A 21,528-nucleotide genomic window follows, 5' to 3' on the forward strand; every position below is an offset into this window, starting at 1 on the left:
TTGTTCCTGGGCCAGATAGGGCGAGGTCACTGAAGAGGGATACAGAGCTGATGTTAAGTGTGCTTTATCAGACTTTATCTTAATGGCCATTAACTCCACTTGAGATTGGAGGAGAGCTCCGGAAGTGGGCAGGGGCAGGAAGTGGACAGGGGCAATGAGCAGCCGGTTGCATGCAAAGGAAGAACATGGTTTTGCAGCCGGTCAGAGCTGGCTCAGAGCGTGACTTTCCTCTATCTTTACTGGCCACGTGACCTCGAGAAAGTCACTGACCCTTGAGCTGTGTGCCTTAGGGAGATGGGGATCTCCTCAGCTGGTCGTCAGCAATACTCGTTGCTGCTGTGTTGTGAGTGGAAGGCTGCATTGTGATAGGGCAGGGCCAGCTTTGATCCAGTTCTGTGTGTTTATGCTGCATTCATTATGTAGCTTTTCCTTTTCTCTTTCTCTTTTTGGACAGGGTCTTACACAGTATAGGCTGGCCTCAAGTCCTTCAGGAATTACAGACAGAGGCCAACTGTGCCTGCTTTTATGGGGTGCTGGGGATCAAACCCAGGGCTTTCTGCAAGCATTCTACCAACTGAGCAAATCTCCAACCCAGCCAATCAACTATTTGTCTCTCTCTCTCTTTTTTTTTTTTTTGGATTTATTTATTTACTTACTGTATGAGTGCACTACCACTCTCTTCAGACACACCAGAAGGGCATCAGATCCCATTACAGATGGTTGTGAGCCACCATGTGGTTGCTGGGAATTAAACTCAGGACCTCTGGAAGAGCAGTCAGTGAATGCTCTTAACCACTGAGCCATCTCCGTCCATCCGCTCCTTCTTTCTTCCTTCCTTCCTTCCTTCCTTCCTTCCTTCCTTCCTTCCTTCCTTCCTTCCTTCCTTCCTTCCTTCCTTCCTTCCTTCCTTTCTTTCTTTCTTTCTTTCTTTTTCTTTCTTTCTTTCTTTCTTTCTTTCTTTCTTTCTTTCTTTCTTTCTTTCTGGACAGTGTTGTGTGTCAGACCCAGAGCCTTTTCTGTGTGCTAGGCCAGATGCTCTGAGCAGTGAGCCATATCCTCAGCATAGCGCTCTCTCTCTCTCTCTCTCTCTCTCTCTCTCTCTCTCTCTCTCTCTCCAATCATTAATTTACTTATTTTATGTTTAGGAGTGGTCGACTATATGTAGATATGGACACTGCTTGTAGGTCTGTTCACCATTATGTATATTGTGTCCCCAGAAGATCCTCTGGGGACTGGAGTTACAGATGGTTGTGAATCTCTGTGTGGGTGCTGGGACTTGAACCCCAGTTCCCTGGAAGAGCAGTCACTGACTTAGGCACGGAGCCATCTCTCCAGCCCTCTCTTTGAGACAGGGTCAAACGTGTAGAAGTCCTCCTGCCTCTCTCTCAGGTGTTGAGATTATAGATGTGGTCACTACACCAGCTAGCTGAGTGACTTTATTGAGCGTCCTCAGGCACGCTGAGGTGAGGTGGACATTACTCTTGCTTTACCGAAGAGCAGACAGAGGCTTCGACAGACCTGGTTTATTTGTGCAAAGCCTGGAATTCGATTCTTCTGGTTCTTATCCCTTTCCCCTACTGATTCATGCTGGCTGCTTCTCTGGCATCCATAAAGTGGGGCTAATCACAAAGGAAAGGACTTGAAAAATTCAGTGTTCCCTGGGGTTACTATGCCATTGTTGGGGCAAATGCTGACCTGGAAACTCCTTAGGACATTTGCTATGTTATTGTACTAATTCCTCCCTGCATTACTGCCTGTCCCCCTAGGGCAGGCACCCTGTGGGATAGAATCCTCCCCTTCACTCCAGTCACCCCCCCCCCAATATTTACATTAGAACCTGCCTGGCCTGTCCACTCTGCTCCTGCTGAGGTGGGGCTGGACACTGGGAGAAGGGAAGTAGATTTCTCATCTTCAGAGGTGGGGTGCACCTTCTTTTGGTCAGGGAGGGGCCGAGGTTCTAGCTACCCTTTACTCATTAACAGAGTTGGGAGAGCTGTGGCATTTTACGTGAGGTCCAGATTTAAATGGGGACCTGGTACTTCCTGGTTGGGTGACCTTCAGCAAGTGAAGTCTCCTTCCCCTGAGTCGCCTCCTGCCCCACTGTAAAAAAAGCAGCCTTCCCCTTGCCCTTGGGCGGTGGAGGAGAAAGTGCGGACGTCCATGCACATCCTTCTGAGCTAGTTATGCTCCGTCCCTCTGTTGTCCGCTTCTGACACTTCCGTTCTGCCTCGAGACTCTCTGTCTCTCCCTCTCTGGGGCTGAGACCAAGAGCCTCTAAACACCCTGAATCCCGGCTGGCCAAGGGCAGAAGAGACGGGAGCAGAGGGTTGGCCGGAGGGTGCCAGATCCCGAGCAAGGCCACCTGGCCAGCTGTGCCCTCCCCCCCTCATTCTTCTCCCCTGAGTCAGGCCTGTTCACTTGTGGGTGCGCCGCGCACCCCCGCCCCTTGCTCTGGAATGGGGCAGGTTGAGGCCTCACCCCATAGAGGATGTTGCCAAGAGAGTACGCACGCATGCGCACACGTGCGCATGGCTCTGGAGGGAGACAGGCTCTTGTCCCTATCCCTAGGCTCAGGAAAGCCCCTGGGTAGTAGACACACACACCTGCCTTCCTGAACAGGCAGCCACTTGGCAGGCCCTGTGTGGGCCTGCAGTCCTGCCAGTAGGTGAGGTGGCTGTAGGCTGGGGTGGCTCGTGTGTGCTTGGTTGGTGTAGGCCTGGATGTGTCTGTCGGTCGGAGATGGCCACAGTGGAACGTTCTCAGGACACATGCCTCTTCCCCTGGCCATGGACCCTGTCTGTGTTCAAGAGCTTGCCTGGCTGTTTCCCAGTGTACCATGCTTGGTGGGCCATGTCAAGGAGCAGGATGTCTTCTTAGACCCAGAGGCCTCCTCCCTCAGGCAGGAGCAGGAGCTCTTGGATGCAGAAACCCCTCCCTCAGGCAGGTGGGGGTGGGGCGGGGCCTTTACCTCCAGGTCTCTGCCCAGGCAGCACCTCTGGACTGTGAGATGTGCCCCGAACTGGGGGCTCTAAGTGTGGCCTTGGAAAGTCCCTCTCCCTTCTCTGGTTGTCCTCTGCTTCCGAGGTGTCCCTCCCTATCAGATACTCAGGCTGCAGGGCCCCTCCCTAATTAAGCCACTGGTCCGGAGACCTATTCCTGGGGTAGCTCAGCAGGTTCTGGGTAGGAGGAGAGGTATTGGGGGCAACCAGATGTTATCAGGTGAGAGTCTTGACCTGACCTTGAGCTTGTGTCACCTCCCAAACACAGAGTTGGGGATTTTGCAGCCGTGACCTTGAATGTGGTGAGTCTAGGACCTCTGGGCTAAATTCACCCTACCCCCAACTTAGCACAAGCCCAGCCCTTTGTTTTCCTCTGAGGAGAGGCTGAAGGAAGGTGACTGCTCTGCACCCTGAAAGGCTCAGGAAGCAACTGAAAGCTTGGGAAGTCTCCTAGCTCCCAGGCCTCCTGGGTCCTTGAGTTACTAGGAGAGTTCCTCCCTCCCACGACTGTGTGACATCCGCAGGGTAGGAGCAGCTTTTTGCCTTTCACCAATACTTGCTATGCGGAAGTCACCACACTGGTGTCTAGATAGGAGAGGCTGATGGGTCCTGCCTAGAGACCGGGGTAGCCTGTGCTTCAAGGCCTCCAGTTTATTGAGTCCCCCCCATCCCCCACTCCCGAGCAGGGAGAGGTCAAGTTTGAAGCTGACACAGTCAGTAGAACGTGACTGATCGGTTCAGATTGTTCTCAGTGAAAAGGCTTCTGTCACTTACGCAGAGTGAGCGGCTTCCAGACTGTAAAATGGGGTGAAAGTGCATACTCTGGGCGGGGGATGGAGCTCACTACCCTGGGCAGGTAGGTCACCTAGTGCTTACCTAGCATGCAGGGATCTCTGGGTCTGCTCTCCAGCAGCACAGAAATTGGGGGTTAAGGTACTGGTCTGTAATCCCAGGGTTTGGGAGGTGACAGAAGTTCACGGTCAGGTCGTTTAGTGGGCAGAGTGCTGCAGTCACAGAACTACCTGTGTAGGGTCCCTGGGGTCCACACGGTGAAAGGAGAGAACCAATTCTACATTCGTGCTGTGGTGTGTGCACCCACCCACCTATACACACACGCAAAGTAATGTAATAACTACAAAATAAATTCAAAGTCATCCTTGGCCAGCTAGCATGTTTGAGGTCAGTCTGGGCTACAAAGACCCTGTATTTAAAAAAAGAAAACAGTAGGCTGGTGGCATACATCGTTAATCCCAGCATTCAAGAGGCAGAGTCAGGTGAATCTGTGAGTTTGAGGCCAGCCTGGTCTACAGAGGGAGTTCCAGGATAGCTAGGGCTACACAGAGAAACCCTGCCTTGAAAAAACCAAACAAAACCAAAAGAAGGAAAAGCGGGGGAAAGTGTCTGTTTCTACTACACGTGCTGGCACATACCTGTTAATCCTAGCAATTGAGAGTCTGATGCAGAGGGATTGCCACAAGTTTGACGCCAGCCTCAGCTAATATAGATCAGGTCAGCCAGGCCTACTTTATTTGTTTAAAAAGAAAACAATCAGAAGTGCCTGCCTCTCCAGAGCGCTGTGGAGACACTGCTGCTTCAGTGCTGCGTATCCTGCCCCATAGATGTTTGTTTGGTTTTTCAAGACAGGGTTTCTCTGTGCAGTCCTGGCTGTCCCCAGCTCACGCTGTAGACCAGGTTGGCCTCAAACCCATAGAGTTCTCCTGGCTGGCTAAATGTTTGTTTTCTAGAGTGAGGTTCTAGCTAGTGCTTGAGCAGTCTCTTGAGAGACCAGAGCTAAGTGGAGGAGGTGCAAAGGGGGTCTCGAAACTTTAGAGTCACCGAATTCTTGGCTCTTCAGGGAGGGGTGCAGCCATGGAGGGGTGCAGCTTCCCATCACAGGAGCGTGGGTTCCAGCACGACACAATTCACAGACCCTTTATTCTGAGCTATGGTGGACCTCTTGGAGGGTATCATTGTAAACCCTACCCAGCTGAAACCGTCATTGACTTCCCAGGGTCAGGTCCGGGGGTCATCTGGCCTGGTGCCTGCCAGCCCCCCAACTCCCACCCCTCCTCACTCTTTTCCACGGTAGAGAAACTCACGCTTCACCTGAAGCACTGTGCCTGGCTAGAGCCTCGTGACTCGGGAAGTTCCACCTTGGGACTGGAGTTACAGAGGGTTGAGTCACTGTGTGGGTGCTGGGAATGGAATCCGTGTCCTCTGCAAGAACAGCCAGTGCTCTTAAACGCTCACCCAGCTTAGCCACCTCCCCAGCTTCTTTTGTTGTGGTGGTTTTCAGTTTTTTGCTTTTTTTTTTTTCTAGACGGTTTCATTTTGTAGACCAGTTAGTCTAGAACTTGTTACCATATGCCTGTCGTATGCTGAGGAACCAGGTATGCGTCACCACACCTGGCGTGTTTCTTCATTTTATTTTTGTATGTGCCTATGCCTATGTGTCTGCCCCTCACGTGTTGGTGCCTGAGGAGGCTAGAAGAGGGGTTTTGGTCCTGGAGGGAGTCACAAGTTGGTTATGAGCTATCCAGTGTGAGTTCTGGAAGCCAACTCCTCACGGAGCCATCTTTCCATCCTCCTCCTTCTCCCTCCTTGTGAGAGAGGTCCTTGCTGGGTAGCCCAGACTAGCCCGGCAGTCACCGTGTAGCCTTGAATGTCCCAGTACTGAGATTACAGGTGTGTGCCAGGTGTTGGCCTTGCTTTTATGCGAGGTCAGAGGTCATGGCTTGTGTGATGGATTTGAAGGTGTGTCTGAACCTTGACTCTCCTCCCCTCCCCTTCTTGTCTCCTCCCCCTCCCCCTTCCTCCCTTCTTCTCTCCTCCCCCCTCCCCCCTTCTGAATTCCACCTTTGAGTTGTTTCTGGGCTAATTCTTTACTCCTGTGCATGGTGAGCACATATTCAGGATGGCCTCTGGGAAGAACTTTAGGCTGAAAGAATAGGTCTGTGTTGAATCCCCCTGCCTCTGCTGTTTCTCAGCCTTTCTGAGGTCACATCGCCCAAGTGGGAAGAAAGTTCTGTAGAAAGTGTGGGGCTGGGGTTGGGGATTTAGCTCAGCGGTAGAGCGCTTGCCTAGCAAGCGCAAGGCCCTAGGTTGGTCCCCAGCTCCGAAAAAAAAAAAAAAAAAAAAAAAAGAAAGTGTGGGGCTGAAGTCTGTGAGTGGGGTGACTGTTACTACCATCAGCCACTCTGATTCTCCAGGTATCTCGCTGGCCTCAGGTATGTGTTGTATTCTGAGGCCAGCTCTGTCCCTGTCATACTCACAGGCAGCCCTGGGTTCCTGCCTGGTTGTTCTGTGAACTGAACTCTTTCCTCGGGCAATTACCCTAATTAGCCACGATGGCTGGGTCTTGGGCACGGGCATCATGCCAAGTCTGGTCTGGTGGCTCTTCCACCTACCATCTGGCAGCTGGGACCCTTCCGTCGGCTCCGGCACCCAAATGTTTGGACAAGAACTTGGGAGCAAAGTCAGTGACCCACAGCTAGCATTGTGTCTTCTCTTTGGTACCTCCAGTCGCACTCAGTAGCAGCAAAGCACCGGGTCTCTGGGCCTCAGTTTCCTTGTATCCTGCCTGGGGGTGGGGTGGGGGTGGAGTTAGCAGATGGGCGGGATCTGTGGCAAAGGTGGGAGGAGAACTTGGAGCAGCCCCACCCCCTCCTGCCCGAACTCTGCCAGGCAGCTGGTTGCGAGCTTGCTTAGCATCCCTGCATCCCGAGTCCCTCTGGGGCTGCGCTGTATAGAAGGTGTTGTCTAGTGCTCTGGGGAGGGTAAGGTGGAGACCATCTGCTGCAGACATGGTAGTGTTCCTGGGTCGACACCTCCCAGCGCTTCTTGAGGTCTTTAAGAAGGGTGAGTGGGTGTGGCTGTGGGGGTAGCCAAGGGTGACGGCTCCCTTTGCGGGACCGGTAGGTTGGTGGGGATCAAGGCTAGGAAGAGTGATGAGGTGGGGGGTGCTGTTTACCAGGCTGTCTGCGGTCTGAGTCTGCAGCCACGCTTTTGTCCGGTCGGCTTTGTGGCTGCCTTTGTCTGAGTGCTGCGCCTGTGATCCGGGAGGATGGACCTGGGTGTCTCTGACCTTGGAGTCTGCTGTCCTAGGGTCAGACTGCCTTCCTGCTGGGATACCCACTGATTACTGGGTATAGTGCAGTTCAGAGAGAGGACAGCCGGCCCTCGCTGGAGTCATCTCTTCAGTGGGAGAATCTCTCAGAGCAGCAAGGAAAGTAGACCTGGGAACCACATTTGGAGAGGGCAGTTTTGAAGGTAGAGACCAGGTGCACTCTTTTTCCTGGGAGCCTGACTTTTAGACTTAGATGCTGACGGTAGGAGCTATAGTTTCTTGTGCTCTTGGAGGGCAGGGGTCCCTTCTGGGAATGCAGAGTTTAGTCCTGGCTGTCTGAGCCATTTGCTGTGACTGTAGGAAAACATTTTCCACTTGAGCCTGTTTCTGCACTTGTAAAATCATGGGATGGAGGGGAAACACCCAAGACCTCCTGGGGCACCTCTTAGCTCTGCCTCGGTGGGATTCCTGTGGCTTCTGGGGGCCGGTCCTCTGGCACTGAAGCATACTGAGGAAAGATGGTAGGTGTCTGCATTGGAGACCCAGTTCCTGGGGCTTGGGGTGGGGCCCTTTAAAGGGTTTGTTTTGTTACTGCTCCTCTTCAGGGGACTGCCAAGGTCACATGACCTTCCCAGCGCTTTTGCTTCTGTTGTGGGATTCATTTGAAGAGGGGCTGGGACTGCAAAGTGCTGACACAGCCCCCATCCTCAGGATTAGATGACTAGCCCCTCTGTGGGCAGAGCCTGTAACAGGATCCTCTGTAATGGAGCCCTGGCTCTTCTGTACCTGGGGCCAGGCCAGGGCTTCCAGGAGAGGCCATACCTGGCCTGTTCCCCCAAGAGAGCCTAAGTTCCCTGTGGGAGTTGAGGGGCCTGATCCCTCTTCTCCCCTCCCCTGCGTATCCTTCTAGAGGGCAACCATATGAGTAAGTGGGTGTCCCTGGCCTATTCCTCCCTTAGGGTTTTCTGGGAATCTGATTGTGACTGACAGCTCTGTGGTTGTTCCATGGCATCTTCTTGGACTTGGGCCAAAGGGCTATTTGAAGAAGGTGGTTTGTTTTCCTTTAAAGTGAAGCTTCAGGTCTCGAGGCAAGGAATGTATTTGCTGTGGGCTCTGCGTGTATTCGGGGTGTCTGTGTGGCGTCTTGAGTGACCCGTGGGTGCAGTTTTTATGTGTATTTTGGGTGTATGTAGAAGGGTGTCAGGTGGATCTGTGGAAGCTGGTGGAGCCACGTTTGCTGGTTTATACTTGGGTATTGTTTGTATGTATACACTGCCGAAACCTGTAAATATTGTGTGGATGTAAAGGGCCCGTGTATAGACGTTGTGTGGTCCCACTGTGTGATGGGATTACTCAGATATGTGTACCCTCAGGTGTAGTTAGTGTATGCACCTGGGGTAAACGTGTGTCTAGACATCAAAGGGATGTGCGCTCTCTGCACGCCTTCGTCGCTGCGCTCGTGAATCTCAGCACCCACAAGCCTCTGGGGCTCACTCCCTTCTCCATCCTATCAGGTTCTGCCAAGGCCGAGAGTGACAACCGTCAGGGCGCAGGGCCCAGCCAGGGGCCAGGATCTGTAGGAGATGAACACCAGGACAACGTGTTCTTCCCCAGTGGGAGACCTCCTCATCTGGAAGAGCTGCACACGCAGGCCCAGGAGGGGCTGCGCTCCCTCCAGCAGCAAGGTAAGTCCTGCCCCGTTTGAGTGCTATTCTCAGGTTCTGGGTCAGGGGCCTAGGCCAACAGACCCTTCTGGTGTCTTCCAGAAAGACAGAAACTGAGCAAGGGTGGCTGGGACCATGGAGACACCCAGAGCATCCAGGTGAGCCCTGTGCCCAGCTTCGCCCTGCTCTTCCCTCTGGCTTAGCCTCTGGCATGCATGGCTTTGGGCCTTTCTGGACTAGTTTCTTCTGAATGTTGAAGAGGTAGATGAAATGACTTCTGACAGCCAGTTCAGGCTTGCTCCATCTGGTACCTGCTCAGTGCTGGCTGCTGCTGGGGGAATCCAGTGGGAGCCTAGGACAGCCCATCTCAGCTACTCTTATTCCCCCAACAGTCTTCCCGGATGGGGCCGGATGAAGACACCATCTCCTTCTGCAGTCAGAAGTCATACATGACGGAGAGCTCCACGGCGGAAGATGCGCTCTCCATTCGCTCGGAGATGATCCAGCGCAGAGGTGTGTCGTCGTCTGCTGGGATTCCTAGGCAGGGGAGAGAGAGGACAGGCACCACCACATCGCTTTATGTCCTAGTACCCGTGGCTTCCCCTTTTCCTCCTAATCCCAGGCTTTGTGATTCAGTGAAGTTAGGAGACAGGACCTTTATCAGGCTGGTGAAAGATCTGGGAACCCTGATTTGTGGAAACTTAGCTGCAGCCTGACCAGGAATATAAACCCTCCATGTCTTCGAGCATCTGACTGACATTCTATAAAGTGACTGACTTTCGATTTAGCTCATGTTTGCCCTTTCATGGAGTCCTGTCCCCGTGTCCCTGTGTGGTGGTACACACCCGTAATCCTAGCGCTTGGGAAACAGAGTTAGGAGGATCAAAGTCTTCCTCAGCTACGTAGTGAGCTAGAGGCTGACCTGGAGTGTGTGATGTCCCTATCTCAGAACAAACCAAGAGCCAAAGGATTGGCTAGGGGCTGCCTCGGAGAGCCTGTGGAAGGCGCCTGTAGCCCTTGCTTGCTCCAAGAAAGTCAAGATGTTAACATTTACCTCATTGGAAGGAGGATCAACCATTTAACATGATATTACTTGTTCACTGAGTATAAGAACTGTTCGCTGCATGGAAAGGCCGTTGTTGAATTAGCGAGGGGATTTTCAGAAGTCCTAAAGCTTTATGACTACGGAGCCATGTCTGTAGAGTGCTCCGAGGCCGCCTTCTGCTCTAACGGATTTTCTCCCCTCCCTGGATTGGCTCTTTAGGCTCCACCTTCAGACCCCATGACTCATTTCCCAAATCTGGAAGGTCAGGCCGGCGGCGGAGGGAGCGGAGGAGCACGGTGCTGGGACTGCCTCAGCACGTGCAGAAGGAGCTGGGTGAGCCTTTGTTAGTGGGCAGTGGTGGTGGACAACAGGGAGCCTGGCCAGCCCCTTTTCTGACCCCATCTCCTTGTCTATTTCAGGCCTGCGGAACAACCGCGAGGCTCCGGGCACTCCACAGCCTCCCGGGTCACGGGACGCTGTCCGCATTCCCACGGTGGATGGTCGCCCAGCGGGCCTGGCCTTAGGGACAGGGGTCCGGGTGTCCCTGCAGGCTCTGGAGGCAGAAGCAGAGGCTGGCACCGATACAGAGGCTATCATCCAGCGCCACATCGACCGTGTTTACCGTGATGACACGCTTGTTGGCCGATCCACGGGAGTGCGGCCACCACCCTTGATAAGGCCTGTGTCTCTCGCAGTGCCTGGGCTGACAGGAGGAGCAGGATCTCCAGAGCCACTGAGCCCAGCCATGTCCATCTCACCCCAGGCCACCTACTTGTCGAAGCTGATCCCGCATGCTGTGCTGCCGCCCACAGTGGACGTGGTGGCCCTGGGCCGCAGCAGCCTGCGCACTCTGAGCCGATGCAGCCTGCTCTCTGCTAGCCCAGCCTCAGTTCGCTCACTGGGCCGCTTCTCCTCAGCTTCCAGTCCAAGGCCCCGCAGCCGCAATGCTTCCTCGTCCAGTGACAACTGGAGCCACTCTCAGTCCTCCGAGACCATTGTGTCTGATGGGTCCACTCTGTCCTCTAAGGGGGGCTCTGAGGGCCAGCCAGAGGGCTCTGTAGCTAGCAATAGTGTGGTACCCCCTCCTCCAGGGGGTAGTGGGAGGGGCTCCCCCAGCGGGGGTAGCACTGCTGAGGTCTCAGACACAGCCAGCATCCGAAGCAGTGGGCAGTTGTCCGGCAGGAGTGTGTCCCTGCGTAAGATGAAACGGCCTCCCCCGCCTCCGCGCCGGACCTACTCCCTCCATCAGCGGGGCTCGGCGGTCCCTGATGGGCCCTTAGGGTTGCCGCCTAAACCTGAGCGGAAGCAGCAGCCACAGCTGCCTCGCCCACCCACCACTGGTGGGTCTTCAGGGGTGGGGGCAGTGTCTTGTCCACCCAGCTCAGGGGGTACCTGGGGCTCTGGCTTGTCCCCAGGTGGCTCCAGGCGTCCCCCACGTTCCCCAGAACGGACACTTTCGCCTTCCAGTGGATACTCAAGCCAAAGTGGTACCCCAACTCTCCCTCCCAAGGGTCTGGCAGTTGCCCCTGCTTCCCCAGGCAAGGCTCAGCCCCCCAAACCAGATCGAGTGACATCCCTTCGATCTCCTGGGGCCTCTGTATCCTCTTCGCTCACATCTCTGTGTTCCTCTTCTTCAGACCCTACTCCTTTAGACCGTTCTGGCCCACAGGCGTCCAACCCCTTGAGTGACAGGTTCGACATACCTCCTCATCCTAAGGTGCCTGCTCCTTTCTCCCCACCACCTTCCAAGTCCAAGAGCTCTAACCAAGCTGCTCCTGCTCTGGCTGCCCCTGCTGTGGTTCCTGGGCCAGTTTCCACCGCCGACATCAGTCCCGCATCCCCTTCCATGCCTCAGACAACCTTGACTCCAGCCCAGGAATCTCCTATTGCCTCCAAAGACCAGTCACCCCCACCCTCCCCACCCCCATCTTATCATCCACCCCCACCACCTACTAAGAAGCCAGAGGTGCTTGAGGAGGTCCCACCTCCTCCAGAAACTGTCGAGATCCTTCCAGATCCAAGCTGGCCACCCCCACCCCCACCTGCACCGGAGGAACAGGACCTGTCGATGGCCGACTTTCCCCCGCCTGAGGAGGTCTTCTTCTCTGCAGGCCCTGAGCTTGGTCCCCTGGAGCCCTGTAGCTCAGAGGCTGCCATCCCCTCAGCGGCTAGCTTGTCCCAGACCCCTCCCCCAGCCCCCCCAGCTCCCCCTCCAGCTAGTTCTGTGTCGGAACCTCTGGCCAAGCTCCCTCAGAAGGACTCGGCAAGCGGCAAGAACAGCGGGACTCCCAGGGAGGATGCTGGCACACCTCTGGTCACACCCTCGCTCCTGCAGATGGTCCGGCTTCGCTCTGTGGGTGCCTCCACAGGGGCTCCGAATCCTCCTCCAGGTTCATCAGCCCCTCAGAAGCCTCTTCGAAGAGCCCTGTCTGGCCGGGCCAGCCCAGTGCCTGCTGCCTCCTCTGGGCTCCATGCTGCCGTCCGACTCAAGGCCTCCAGCCTGGCTGCCAGTGAGAGCCCTGGAAATGCTCTGCCCACTGGAGCACCAGAGACAGAGCCACGGTCCCCACAGTCTCCTGCCTCGAAGGCCAGCTTTATCTTCTCCAAGGGCACCAAAAAACTGCAGCTTGAGAGACCCGTGTCCCCCGAGGCCCAGGCGGACCTCCAGCGGAATCTGGTGGCTGAACTTCGGAGCATTTCAGAGCAGCGGCCTTCCCAGGCCCAGAAGAAGCCTTCCAAGGCTCCCCCACCTGTGGCTCGAAAACCCTCTGTGGGAGTCCCTCCTTCCCCCAGTTTGCCCAGGGCGGAGTCTCTTGATGCTCCATCCACCAATGGGCTCCCTCACGCTGAGGACAGGACTAAGGGGGAGCTGACAGAGAATGGAGGTGTGCAGCTGGCTGCTACAGAGAAGATGGGCCCCCATGGTTCAGGTACTGTAGGCACTGGTGCAAAGTCAGTTCTGAGGGCCCACCATAGGCGGGCATGTTCTTGGATGTATAAGAAGGTTCTGGTTTTGAGCTATCTGGTGGACTGTCTTCAGACTACTGATAGGAATCTGAGCCCAGAGGGACAGACGGACAGATGGACACACTCTGGCAGCTGCCCCGAGTATATTCCAGTTTTGTCACATCTCCCGTCTCAGGATAAACATGGGGCATAGACACCCATGTTACTGTCTGTCTATAAAGTGTCTAGCCCTTCTGTAAAGTGATGGGATACGGAAAGGCTGGGTGGAGTGTGTTTTGGGTTCTTTGTCAGAACCAAGCTAGGAGGCTTTCTGAATGTCCTTTTCCTTACAGATCCACAGAAGAAACTGGTGTGACCATCATCGTTCAACTGGCACTGCTGATCCATCCCAGGGATTCAGTCTCTCAGGGACCCGAGCAGCTCCAAGGAAGAGAGGATCTGGCAGACACAACCTAAGACAGGATGCCTGCGGCCTTAATCTCCACAGCCTTCCATGTTTATGCAAGCCTGGTGTTGCCCATCCTCCAAGTTACCCCTCCCTTCATGCCTTTTCCTGAAAGGATTCACCTCCAGCAGCCCTTCAGCCCTTGGCCTTAGCCTCCTCTTGAAGAAAGTACCTGGGGGAGTGGGTGGCTGTGCCCCATCCCCCACCCCAGCCTCAAGGCCACAGAGGTGGGAGGGAACAGAATACGTTTTTCTTTTGTTTCATGTCTGGAATCATGTTTATTATAGTCCAGCATCAAAGCACTTTGCAAAGTGGCTGCATATGTCCATCCTCTAGGGCTCATGAAATCCTATTCCAAGAGCCTGTTTACATGGTGGCGGCTTCAGTCCTTGGTAGCCAGCCCCCAGCTGGGACCAGTCTGTTCACTCTGCCAATCCAGCCCACTCCTTTCCTTAGTTCTTGGAGGTGGGCAAGTCTCTCATCCCCACAGGCTTCCCAGGCTGCTGGCAGGAGTGGGTCTGTGGAATTCCAAAGCACAAAAGGTACTGTCGAGGCTGTCCTTCCTGTGCCTCGACTTACCACCAACCACTCTCCTGCCTTCCAGTTCTGTCAGGTGCTCCTTGTAAGGGGACTCATGGGTGAGGAGAGAAAAGCCAGAGGGGGCCTCTGGGCACTGCACTCAAAGACCAAAAACCAGACTAGAGTAGGGAGCCATCTGGGATCTTGGCACACTGGCACCTGTCCTGTGACACTTGATTGTGTTTGGGTGGATGGGCACGGCTTCAGAGACAGGAGCTCATGGGATGTGTCCGTTTCAGTTTGGCAGGAGACACTGCCAAGGTGTGGGGAGAGCCTGGCAGGGACTTACCGGGCAGTGGGCCCAGGCCTGTTCCTCAGATTCTTTCTCTGACCTGTCTTCACTCTTTGGTGCATGTCCTTTCTGAAGCTACCTTTCTGCCAGGTGGAGGGAGCTGAGGCTTTGTGGCCAGGATGGGAAGCCAAAGGCTTAGGTTAGCCCAGGTTTGTCTCTAGAAGAGGGGATAAGTGGTGATTCTTTCGAGCAGGCGCGTGGCTACCCCCCCCCCCCCATAGCAGCCTCTGCTGTACTAATCTCTCTTCCTGGAATCTCATGGCTTGGTTTCAGCTTGTACCACCCTGAGGTAAGCTGGAGTGTCTGTAGCCTCCAACTGTGCCTCCTTCAGGGCCACCCCTTGAATCTTCTCAACAGGAGCCTGAGCCTGGCAAGAGACCTTGCCATTAGCTTCTCTACTACCAAGAAGAGAGCGACATGCTCTCACTATTGACTTTGCTGTCAAGAACTGGGGAGGCAGGGTAGAGTCCAGGCTCCCTAAGCCCTCTTGTTAGGGCTGCTTGTTTGTTGCTCTGTCTTTTCCTTGTCCAGTGTGATGGGGAGCTGCTGCTGGGTGGACATTACTGGGAGGAAGGACAATCAAAGTAAGCACTGTTCTGCCCCGGGATCCAGGACTGGTCAGGACCCCACGGAAGCAGGCCCTGGCAGTAGTCTGGGAGCTGTCAGGGTGGGGAAGTAGCTGCCTTGTCTTTCCTCCTCCCGGGTCACAGGAGCTCTTGCCCTGCCTTGGGATCTTCTGTTTCCCACTGGGTGGGCCAGAGTACAAAGAAGGAAGGAGAGTCTAAGGGACAATCTCTTTGTCCTGTGGGGTAAATGAGCTTGACCTTGTGCAAATGGAGAGACCAAAAGCCTCTGATTTTTAATTTGCATAAAAATGTTAGAAGAGAGAAATATATATATATTTCCTTACTTTTGAGTCTTTGATATGTCTATATAAACAATCCTTTCCCTATTCCTTCTCCTCTGAAGCTTGAGTGAGACACATGACAAAGCTGTGTTTCATTAAAAGGTATTAATTAAATGATTGAAACTTGGCTGTGACTGCTGTTTTCCAGACATCGGCAGCAGGTGATACTTGGTAATCTGCAGTACCAAGGTCTGAGGAATGCACACCTCATGACCCTAACACCCAGGCTAATGAACTACAGAAGGACCGGGCTGTGGTAGACAAGCTAGTGCTGTGGCCCACACAAGAGTTGGTGTCCGTCCTGCTGCAAGCTCTGACCCACAAGGAGACCTTTCAGTACTGACCAAGGGGACACTCAGGATGTCTGTTACTTGGCCCTGCCTATCCCATCCCATCATATGGGTAGTCAGTGATCTCAGGTAAGGTGAGCGTAGCGGCTGCCCTGCACTCACACTGGCCCCCGAGATGCTGCAGGTCACGAGAATCCGTCCAGAAAGCCTTGTTCACACACTTTATTTGGATTTGACAGTGGTGGTGAAAGATTTGATTGAGATGACTTATGGACTAGTCGCATTCTGAATAAAGCACCACACTGTGTCAGTCCGTTCCCACACTGCTGCTAACACAGCTGGTTTGCTTAGGGAGTGCCCAACTTAGCCAGATCAAGGGAACCCCAAGAGAGCAGGGGCAAATCCTGCCTCTGGTGCCAAGCCTCAGGGCAGGCAATCCTGGAGAACACTGCCAGCCTTGGGAAGCTTGGGAGACCTCTAGGCTGTTTTCCCTTCTTTTCAAATCCCACAATTTCCTGATGGGGAGAAGCTGTAATTAGCCCAGACCAGGCAACAGATCTCAGCTAGAGGTACAGCTGCAGGGAAAACCCCATGGAATCTTGGGAACCAGTGTTTTCCAATTACAAGGACCGAGGAATAAACTTTTTCTGTGGGTTCTATTGAAACCAGATTTCTCAAGTCAGCTGCCAAGGGAAGAAGGTAGAGCTGTTTGCTGCAAGGCAAGATCCTTAGCCCAGGCACTCCGTCTCCTTTCAGCCAGGCGGGATGAGCCCACATGGTAGGAAGGTGAGCTGTCCCTTTCCAAGTCCTGCGTCTAGTCAGCAGTCCAGACCGGTGCTTCAGTGTCCTGAGATGGGAGCGGGTGAGAGGTGGGACAAGGAGAGCCGGCAGACAGGATGGTGGGAGCAGCCGAGCGGCTAGCTGATGTTACCCCCTTTTAGTGATTTACAGGAGACGAGCCCCAGCTTAGTCATGAAGTTGGTTTGCTTCCACTGTGCGATGCAGTCATCAGAAATCTTAAAGTCGGCCTGAACAAGACAGACAAATAAGTAGAAGTCACGATGGAGGGACACAACACTCTCACATCATAAGCATAAGCTGGCCCAACTTCCATTTTGATTTTGAGATGGTCTCCCTGAGTAGGCTGTCCTGTAACTCGCTGTGTAGACCAGGTTGGTCCCAGAACTCACAGAGCTCTGCCTGCCCCATGCTTCTGAGAGCCGGGGTTAAAGGTGTGCACCATCACACCTGGGCCCAACTTCCCAGCAGAGCTCCCTAAGGCTTCTGTGTTCTTATCTTCCAATAAGCACTTGTACGTGCGTGAGTCAGGACAAAGGCCTCTGGACTGCCGGTACCCACTGCGGCACCGGTGTGTGTACTGTGATTCTACAGAGCAAACCTAGAGTCTTGCTTGATGCCTACGCTTAGTGTGTGCTACCCCCAGGCCGGCTGCAGCAGGCTAACAGTGAGTGCAGCACACTATGGAGTGCAGTACACTGTGGACATGATCCCTCCTGCTACTTAACACGGGGAGGCGTCTTCAGGCATAAGAAGCAGATGAACGTGAATGCCCCTCTATCCAGCAAAGAGCAGAAGGAAATAGCCGGGGGTTATTTTAGCGGTTTTGGGGCAGGGTCACTGTGTTGTCCTGGCTGGCCTGGACCTCCTGTGTAAGCCAGACTGGCATGAACTGGGGCTGCCCTCCTACCTGTGTCTTAAGCACTGGAGTTACAGTGTGGGCACCAACACACCCAGCAGGACCGTGGCTCGTCTTTCCACTTTTGGTCCTGTATTTAAGACAGCTTCTACGGTGGAGAGAGCTGATGTGCTACACGGATGCAGTCTAGGTATGTAGGACAGGGCCTGACACATTCTGGGCTTGATGCTGAGAAGAAGCAATGGGGAGGTGAGCCAGGACCACGGGGCAGCTGCTGCCCACGGGTGAGCGCTCTGCTTCCTTTCCTTCACTTACATGCTGTGGGATAGAGGGTCAGACCCTTTGCCACAGCTGCCCTGGGCTCCATGATTTCTGGTGACCCTGACTGTCTCAGGAGGCGTCTTGCCAGGTAAGATGTGGATAACCTCCCATCTGCTCTCTCAGACTGGATCAATGGACAAGGAAGTGCTTTATGTCAGTGCTCTGCATATGTAAGGTCCTTTTCTCAGACTAAGCTCCTAACACTCACACTGAATGAGGACAGACGACTCAGATGCAGGAAGTCTTGACTGAGAAAGAGGCAGCCGCTGATTCAGTAATAGCACACTGGGGTAGCCTGGGCAAGGAGGAACAGCACACTGGGGTAGCCTGGGCAATGGGGGACTGCAGTGGGTTGATAGGATGCTGCTTGTATCCTATGGCTAAAACTGGTTTCTCAAGGTGTGGGCTGCCCTTGAGCAGATGCTCACACACTCAAGTGATGCCGTGTGAACCTTCTCCCCAGTTTGACTGTGACTGCCTATGATTGGGCACTGGAGGGAGTAAGGTGGGACTGGAGGTTTGAGAAGAGGTTGCAGGGAGGGGGAAGAGGAGGGTAGATGAAGGAGGAGGCCGACATGGACCAGAACCTCGTGGCTGGGAGGAATAGGCTCAACCTAGGCATCTGGCTTATAAATAAAGCATCTAGATTGTGTCTTTTACACGGCCTTACTAGGACGTTATTTCCAACAACAGAGGGCAACAGCGCTTTACCTGCAGCTTCTCAAAGACTTTCTTCTTGGGCTTGAGCTCCTCGTCAGGTTGGCCCTTCTCATAGCCCTGTACAAATACCCGTTCACCAGGGGCAGAGCCTGCAGGAGGGTCCAGAGGTTCCACCTGGCGGCTCACCCCTTCTCTGGAAAGACAAGAGAAGAGAAGGCAATGCGGTGGATTTCCAACAGCTGTGGATGGGACAGTGAGCTGGGACCTATCGGGATTTAGGACGCCCTCAGCGCTGTGGCCCAGAAGGTCCATCTCTGAGCATTTAAACCAGGACCATATTAAATTCCTTTTCCTGGGAAGTTACATCTGAGTCTCCAGCAAGGGCTCTGTCCACAGTTACAGCATGCCTGCATCCTGGTTCCACCTCTTCCTAGTAGTGGGACACCTTCAGTTATGCTTGTCTGTCTGGAGAGTCTCATGTAGCCCAGGCTATCCCTGAACTTGTTATGTAGTTACACTGATTCTCAGGCTGCTTATAACTCAGTGCTGGACTGAGGGTGTGGGTCAGTGTGCTCACATTCATGAGGTGCTAGAGATCAAACCCCTGCCTCGTGCCATCCAAGCCTGAGTCCCCACCAACTGAGCTGTGTCCGACCCTCCCCCTCTGTCTTGGTGAGACGCTCTCACTGTGTGGTCAGCCTGGGCTGGACCTGGAGATGCAAGCCTGGCTTATTACAGAAGCCCCTACCTCCCCTCCCCTTTGTCTCCCATGTCATGAGTGAGGTGGGTGCTGTCGGGCCCAGCATCCACTAAGTTTTATTTTACTCTTAATTATTTAATTAACCCCCTCCCCTCCAACCCCAAACAGGACTTCTCTGTGTTGCCCTTGCTCTCCTGTAGACCAGAGATCTCCTGCCCCTGCTTCTAAGTGCTGGGATTAAAGGCGTGCACCGCCACTGCCCGGCAATTTGTCTTTTTTTAAGGCAGGGTCTTACTATGTAGCTCCGGAACTCACTATGTAGACCAGACCTGCCTCTGCCTCCCAAGTGCCACCACACCTGACTACCATCTACTTTACTTTCACAGTGTATCTGGATGCAACATGTCTCATCCGCAGACTTGCACAGCAACCCCTTTATGCTCATCTTTTAGCATCAACAATGAAGGGAGCAGTTTTCTTAAGGCTTGCACACAGCATAGACAGGCGCCCTGCCCTGGCCCTGGCCCACCGAGCCGTCACTCACACAGAAGCACACAGCAGCATGCCCTGGGAGTCCACTCCTCTCATCTTCTGGGGTTTCAGGTTGCACAGCACCACCACCAGCCGGTCCTGGAGTTCTTCTTTGGGCACAAACTGCACGAGGCCGCTCACCACAGTCCTGGGTTCGGCTTCCCCCACATCAATCTTCTCCACATACAGGCTATCTGCATCTGGGTGCTGCCAGCAAAAGAGAGTCTAGTCAGGCCCAGAGAGCTCCATGGCTGCAGGTGCTTGCTGCCAAGCCTGAGCACCAATCCCATATGGAAGGAGAGAAAATGAGTTCTCTAACCTCCACACATGTGGCATGGGAGGTGACCACAGCAGAGTGGATTAAGTGCTTGGTGAGTCTGTCCCCAGAGGGACATCTGCTCTTCCCAAAGCTCCCCTGCACTGCCCTTTTTCATTTTTTGGGACAAGGCCTCACTATATAGCCAAGGCTGGCCTCCAATTTGTGAGGCCTCAGCTTCTGGAATTCTAGAATCGCAGGCATGTGCTTATCTCGATTGGCTCTGAGAACAAGCATTTTAGGGATGTTTACTTCTCAAGGGTCTAGATCCGAGAAAATAAACCTAGTGGCTTGTGAACGACCTCTTAACAGAGATTAAGAGTGGACTGTTGGTGACTGCAATTACATCCCAGGTACTACACCGAGGGGTTCCAGTGGCTGGGACTGAACTAAAGTTGGTCACGGTTGGGAAGCTTAGGCCCATAGAGTGTCAAGCAAATCAGTGTCATGGGGAAAAGACCCAGAACAATGGTTTCCAGCCAATGACTGATCACATGACCTGTCTACAAAAAAGGAAGCCCCACTCCCACCCCCCACTGTCTAGAAGTGGCCAACCTAAGATAAGGCCTAAAGCTAGTCCAGGCAAGCTGGTCCATCCCAGTTGCGTATATCATCAAGCCATATTTGATGGCTAAGTTGTCCCTGTCTCCAGGTTCCTGGCTGTGCTGTCTGAGGCTCAGAGGCTGCCTGCAATTAGACACCTGGGCTCTGACTTGAATATGAGCCCAGGGATGCTATCCCCAGTCTCCAGCTAGGTTTCCTACAGATGGAAACACACAAACCTAGCCCTCCTCTCCTCTTTGGGATGTGGTGAGGAATGACTACCTTTTCCACGCTGAGGATTTTGCCCACACGGATGTCCAGCCGGGATGGGATGATCTCCTCTGGTTCTGAACTCTTGGCAGGGCCTTTGGCAGTAGGCTCTGAGAACGAGAAGAACTCCTTGGAGTCAGGACTCTCCCCTCCCCAGTCCCAGTGGCAGGTCAGAACTGATAGCACCAGAGGAGGGTTCTGAAAGACGCAGCATTTAGGAGGGAACCCCAGAAGCTATCCACTGAGTCATACTTAACACAGGCTCAAACCCTGCAGAAGGGATTCCACTTCCCTCCACGCCTTTTCTCCATTGTTAGGCAGGACGGCAGGGCCTGTAGTAGTCTGGCCACCTTTGGGTATTTCTATTCATAAAATCCATGGTAAATTTGCTGAGTCTCTTCTGGAAGGGTCATACAGACTATCTATGGCAGTATCTAAGCATCATGGGCAACTGGACGGCTAACTCACGAGACAGCAGCAGAGATGGGAACCAGGAGGCGGTTAAGGTGAGCTTTCTATAGAAGCCGAGCAGCTGTGAACAGACGGCCACTGTGAACACAGCTGCAGACAAGGTCGCTAAACCCAACCAGGCTCCTAAGGCAGTGTTGGTGTACTAGCAGGTAACCGCCTCGCGGTGTCAGTCAAAGCCTCAGGAGCTGCTCACCGCTCCTTTCCCATGGACTTACTCTGCTTTGAAGGATCTGGGTAGGCAGCACTGGCCAGCTTCTTCAGGGCTGGGGTATTAAACTTTTCTCGAATGGGGTCCAGCAACTTGTTCAGGGCGACTTCAACAGAATTCTTTAGGTCTCCAGGGTGTACAACCTGCAGAAGTAAACAAGGCCTGGTGAGTAGAGTCTATTAAAAAGGTGACACGGCAAACAGAAGTACGTTCCCAGCAGCCCTGAGCCTCACAACACTCTTCTGAGACAACGTAGGACAGAGAAGGGTAGCTGGTCTCAAAGGCAGGTACCTGCCTGCCTGCCTGCCTCTCAGGAAGGTCTTACTATTTAGCCTAGGTTACCCTCAAACACACAATCTTCTTGCTCAGCCATATGGAATGCTGGAATCACAAATGCTTGCTGCTGCGTTCAGCCTGATCCATGTCTCCTGACTTTGAATTCTATCCTAGCTTATGGGCTTTGTAGGCAGAGTGTGCTCATTATTCTGATTCTCTTAGGTCTTTCCAGTCATGCTCTGAGGTATAAACCAGACGCTAGTCACTGACAATGTTCACACAGGAAACCCTGGGCCTAAGGACTGAGTTATACACACAAGG

At 53.8% G+C, this 21,528-nt stretch overlaps 2 protein-coding genes across 4 annotated transcripts in view; one reads left to right on the forward strand and one right to left on the reverse strand.

The window, feature by feature from the left end:
- The window catches only part of Kiaa1522 (KIAA1522 ortholog), a 29,229-nt gene extending 14,138 nt beyond the window's left edge, over positions 1-15,091 (forward strand). For 2 of the 3 annotated variants that reach the window (XM_032897256.1, XM_032897265.1), the window contains exons 2-7: positions 8,580-8,750; positions 8,832-8,887; positions 9,122-9,242; positions 9,994-10,107; positions 10,194-12,704; positions 13,074-15,091. In XM_032897256.1, the coding sequence (XP_032753147.1) occupies positions 8,580-8,750; positions 8,832-8,887; positions 9,122-9,242; positions 9,994-10,107; positions 10,194-12,704; positions 13,074-13,096 (2,996 nt within the window). In that variant the 3' untranslated portion in view covers positions 13,097-15,091. Of the gene's footprint in view, positions 1-6,630; positions 6,858-8,579; positions 8,751-8,831; positions 8,888-9,121; positions 9,243-9,993; positions 10,108-10,193; positions 12,705-13,073 lie in introns of those variants that run through there. The other variant, XM_032897273.1, reaches the window with a different exon arrangement.
- A 370-nt stretch (positions 15,092-15,461) lies between these two features.
- Yars1 (tyrosyl-tRNA synthetase 1) overlaps positions 15,462-21,528 on the reverse strand; it is a 28,899-nt gene continuing 22,832 nt past the window's right edge. The window contains exons 9-13 of the mRNA XM_032897285.1: positions 20,939-21,074; positions 20,265-20,362; positions 19,137-19,330; positions 17,944-18,085; positions 15,462-16,282 (exon numbers count right to left, since the gene is read on the reverse strand). Of these exons, the coding sequence (XP_032753176.1) occupies positions 16,172-16,282; positions 17,944-18,085; positions 19,137-19,330; positions 20,265-20,362; positions 20,939-21,074 (681 nt within the window). The 3' untranslated portion in view covers positions 15,462-16,171. The remainder of the gene's footprint in view (positions 16,283-17,943; positions 18,086-19,136; positions 19,331-20,264; positions 20,363-20,938; positions 21,075-21,528) is intronic.

Source organism: Rattus rattus, chromosome 1, assembly GCF_011064425.1.
Source record: "Rattus rattus isolate New Zealand chromosome 1, Rrattus_CSIRO_v1, whole genome shotgun sequence".
Taxonomy (NCBI): Eukaryota; Metazoa; Chordata; class Mammalia; order Rodentia; family Muridae; genus Rattus; species Rattus rattus.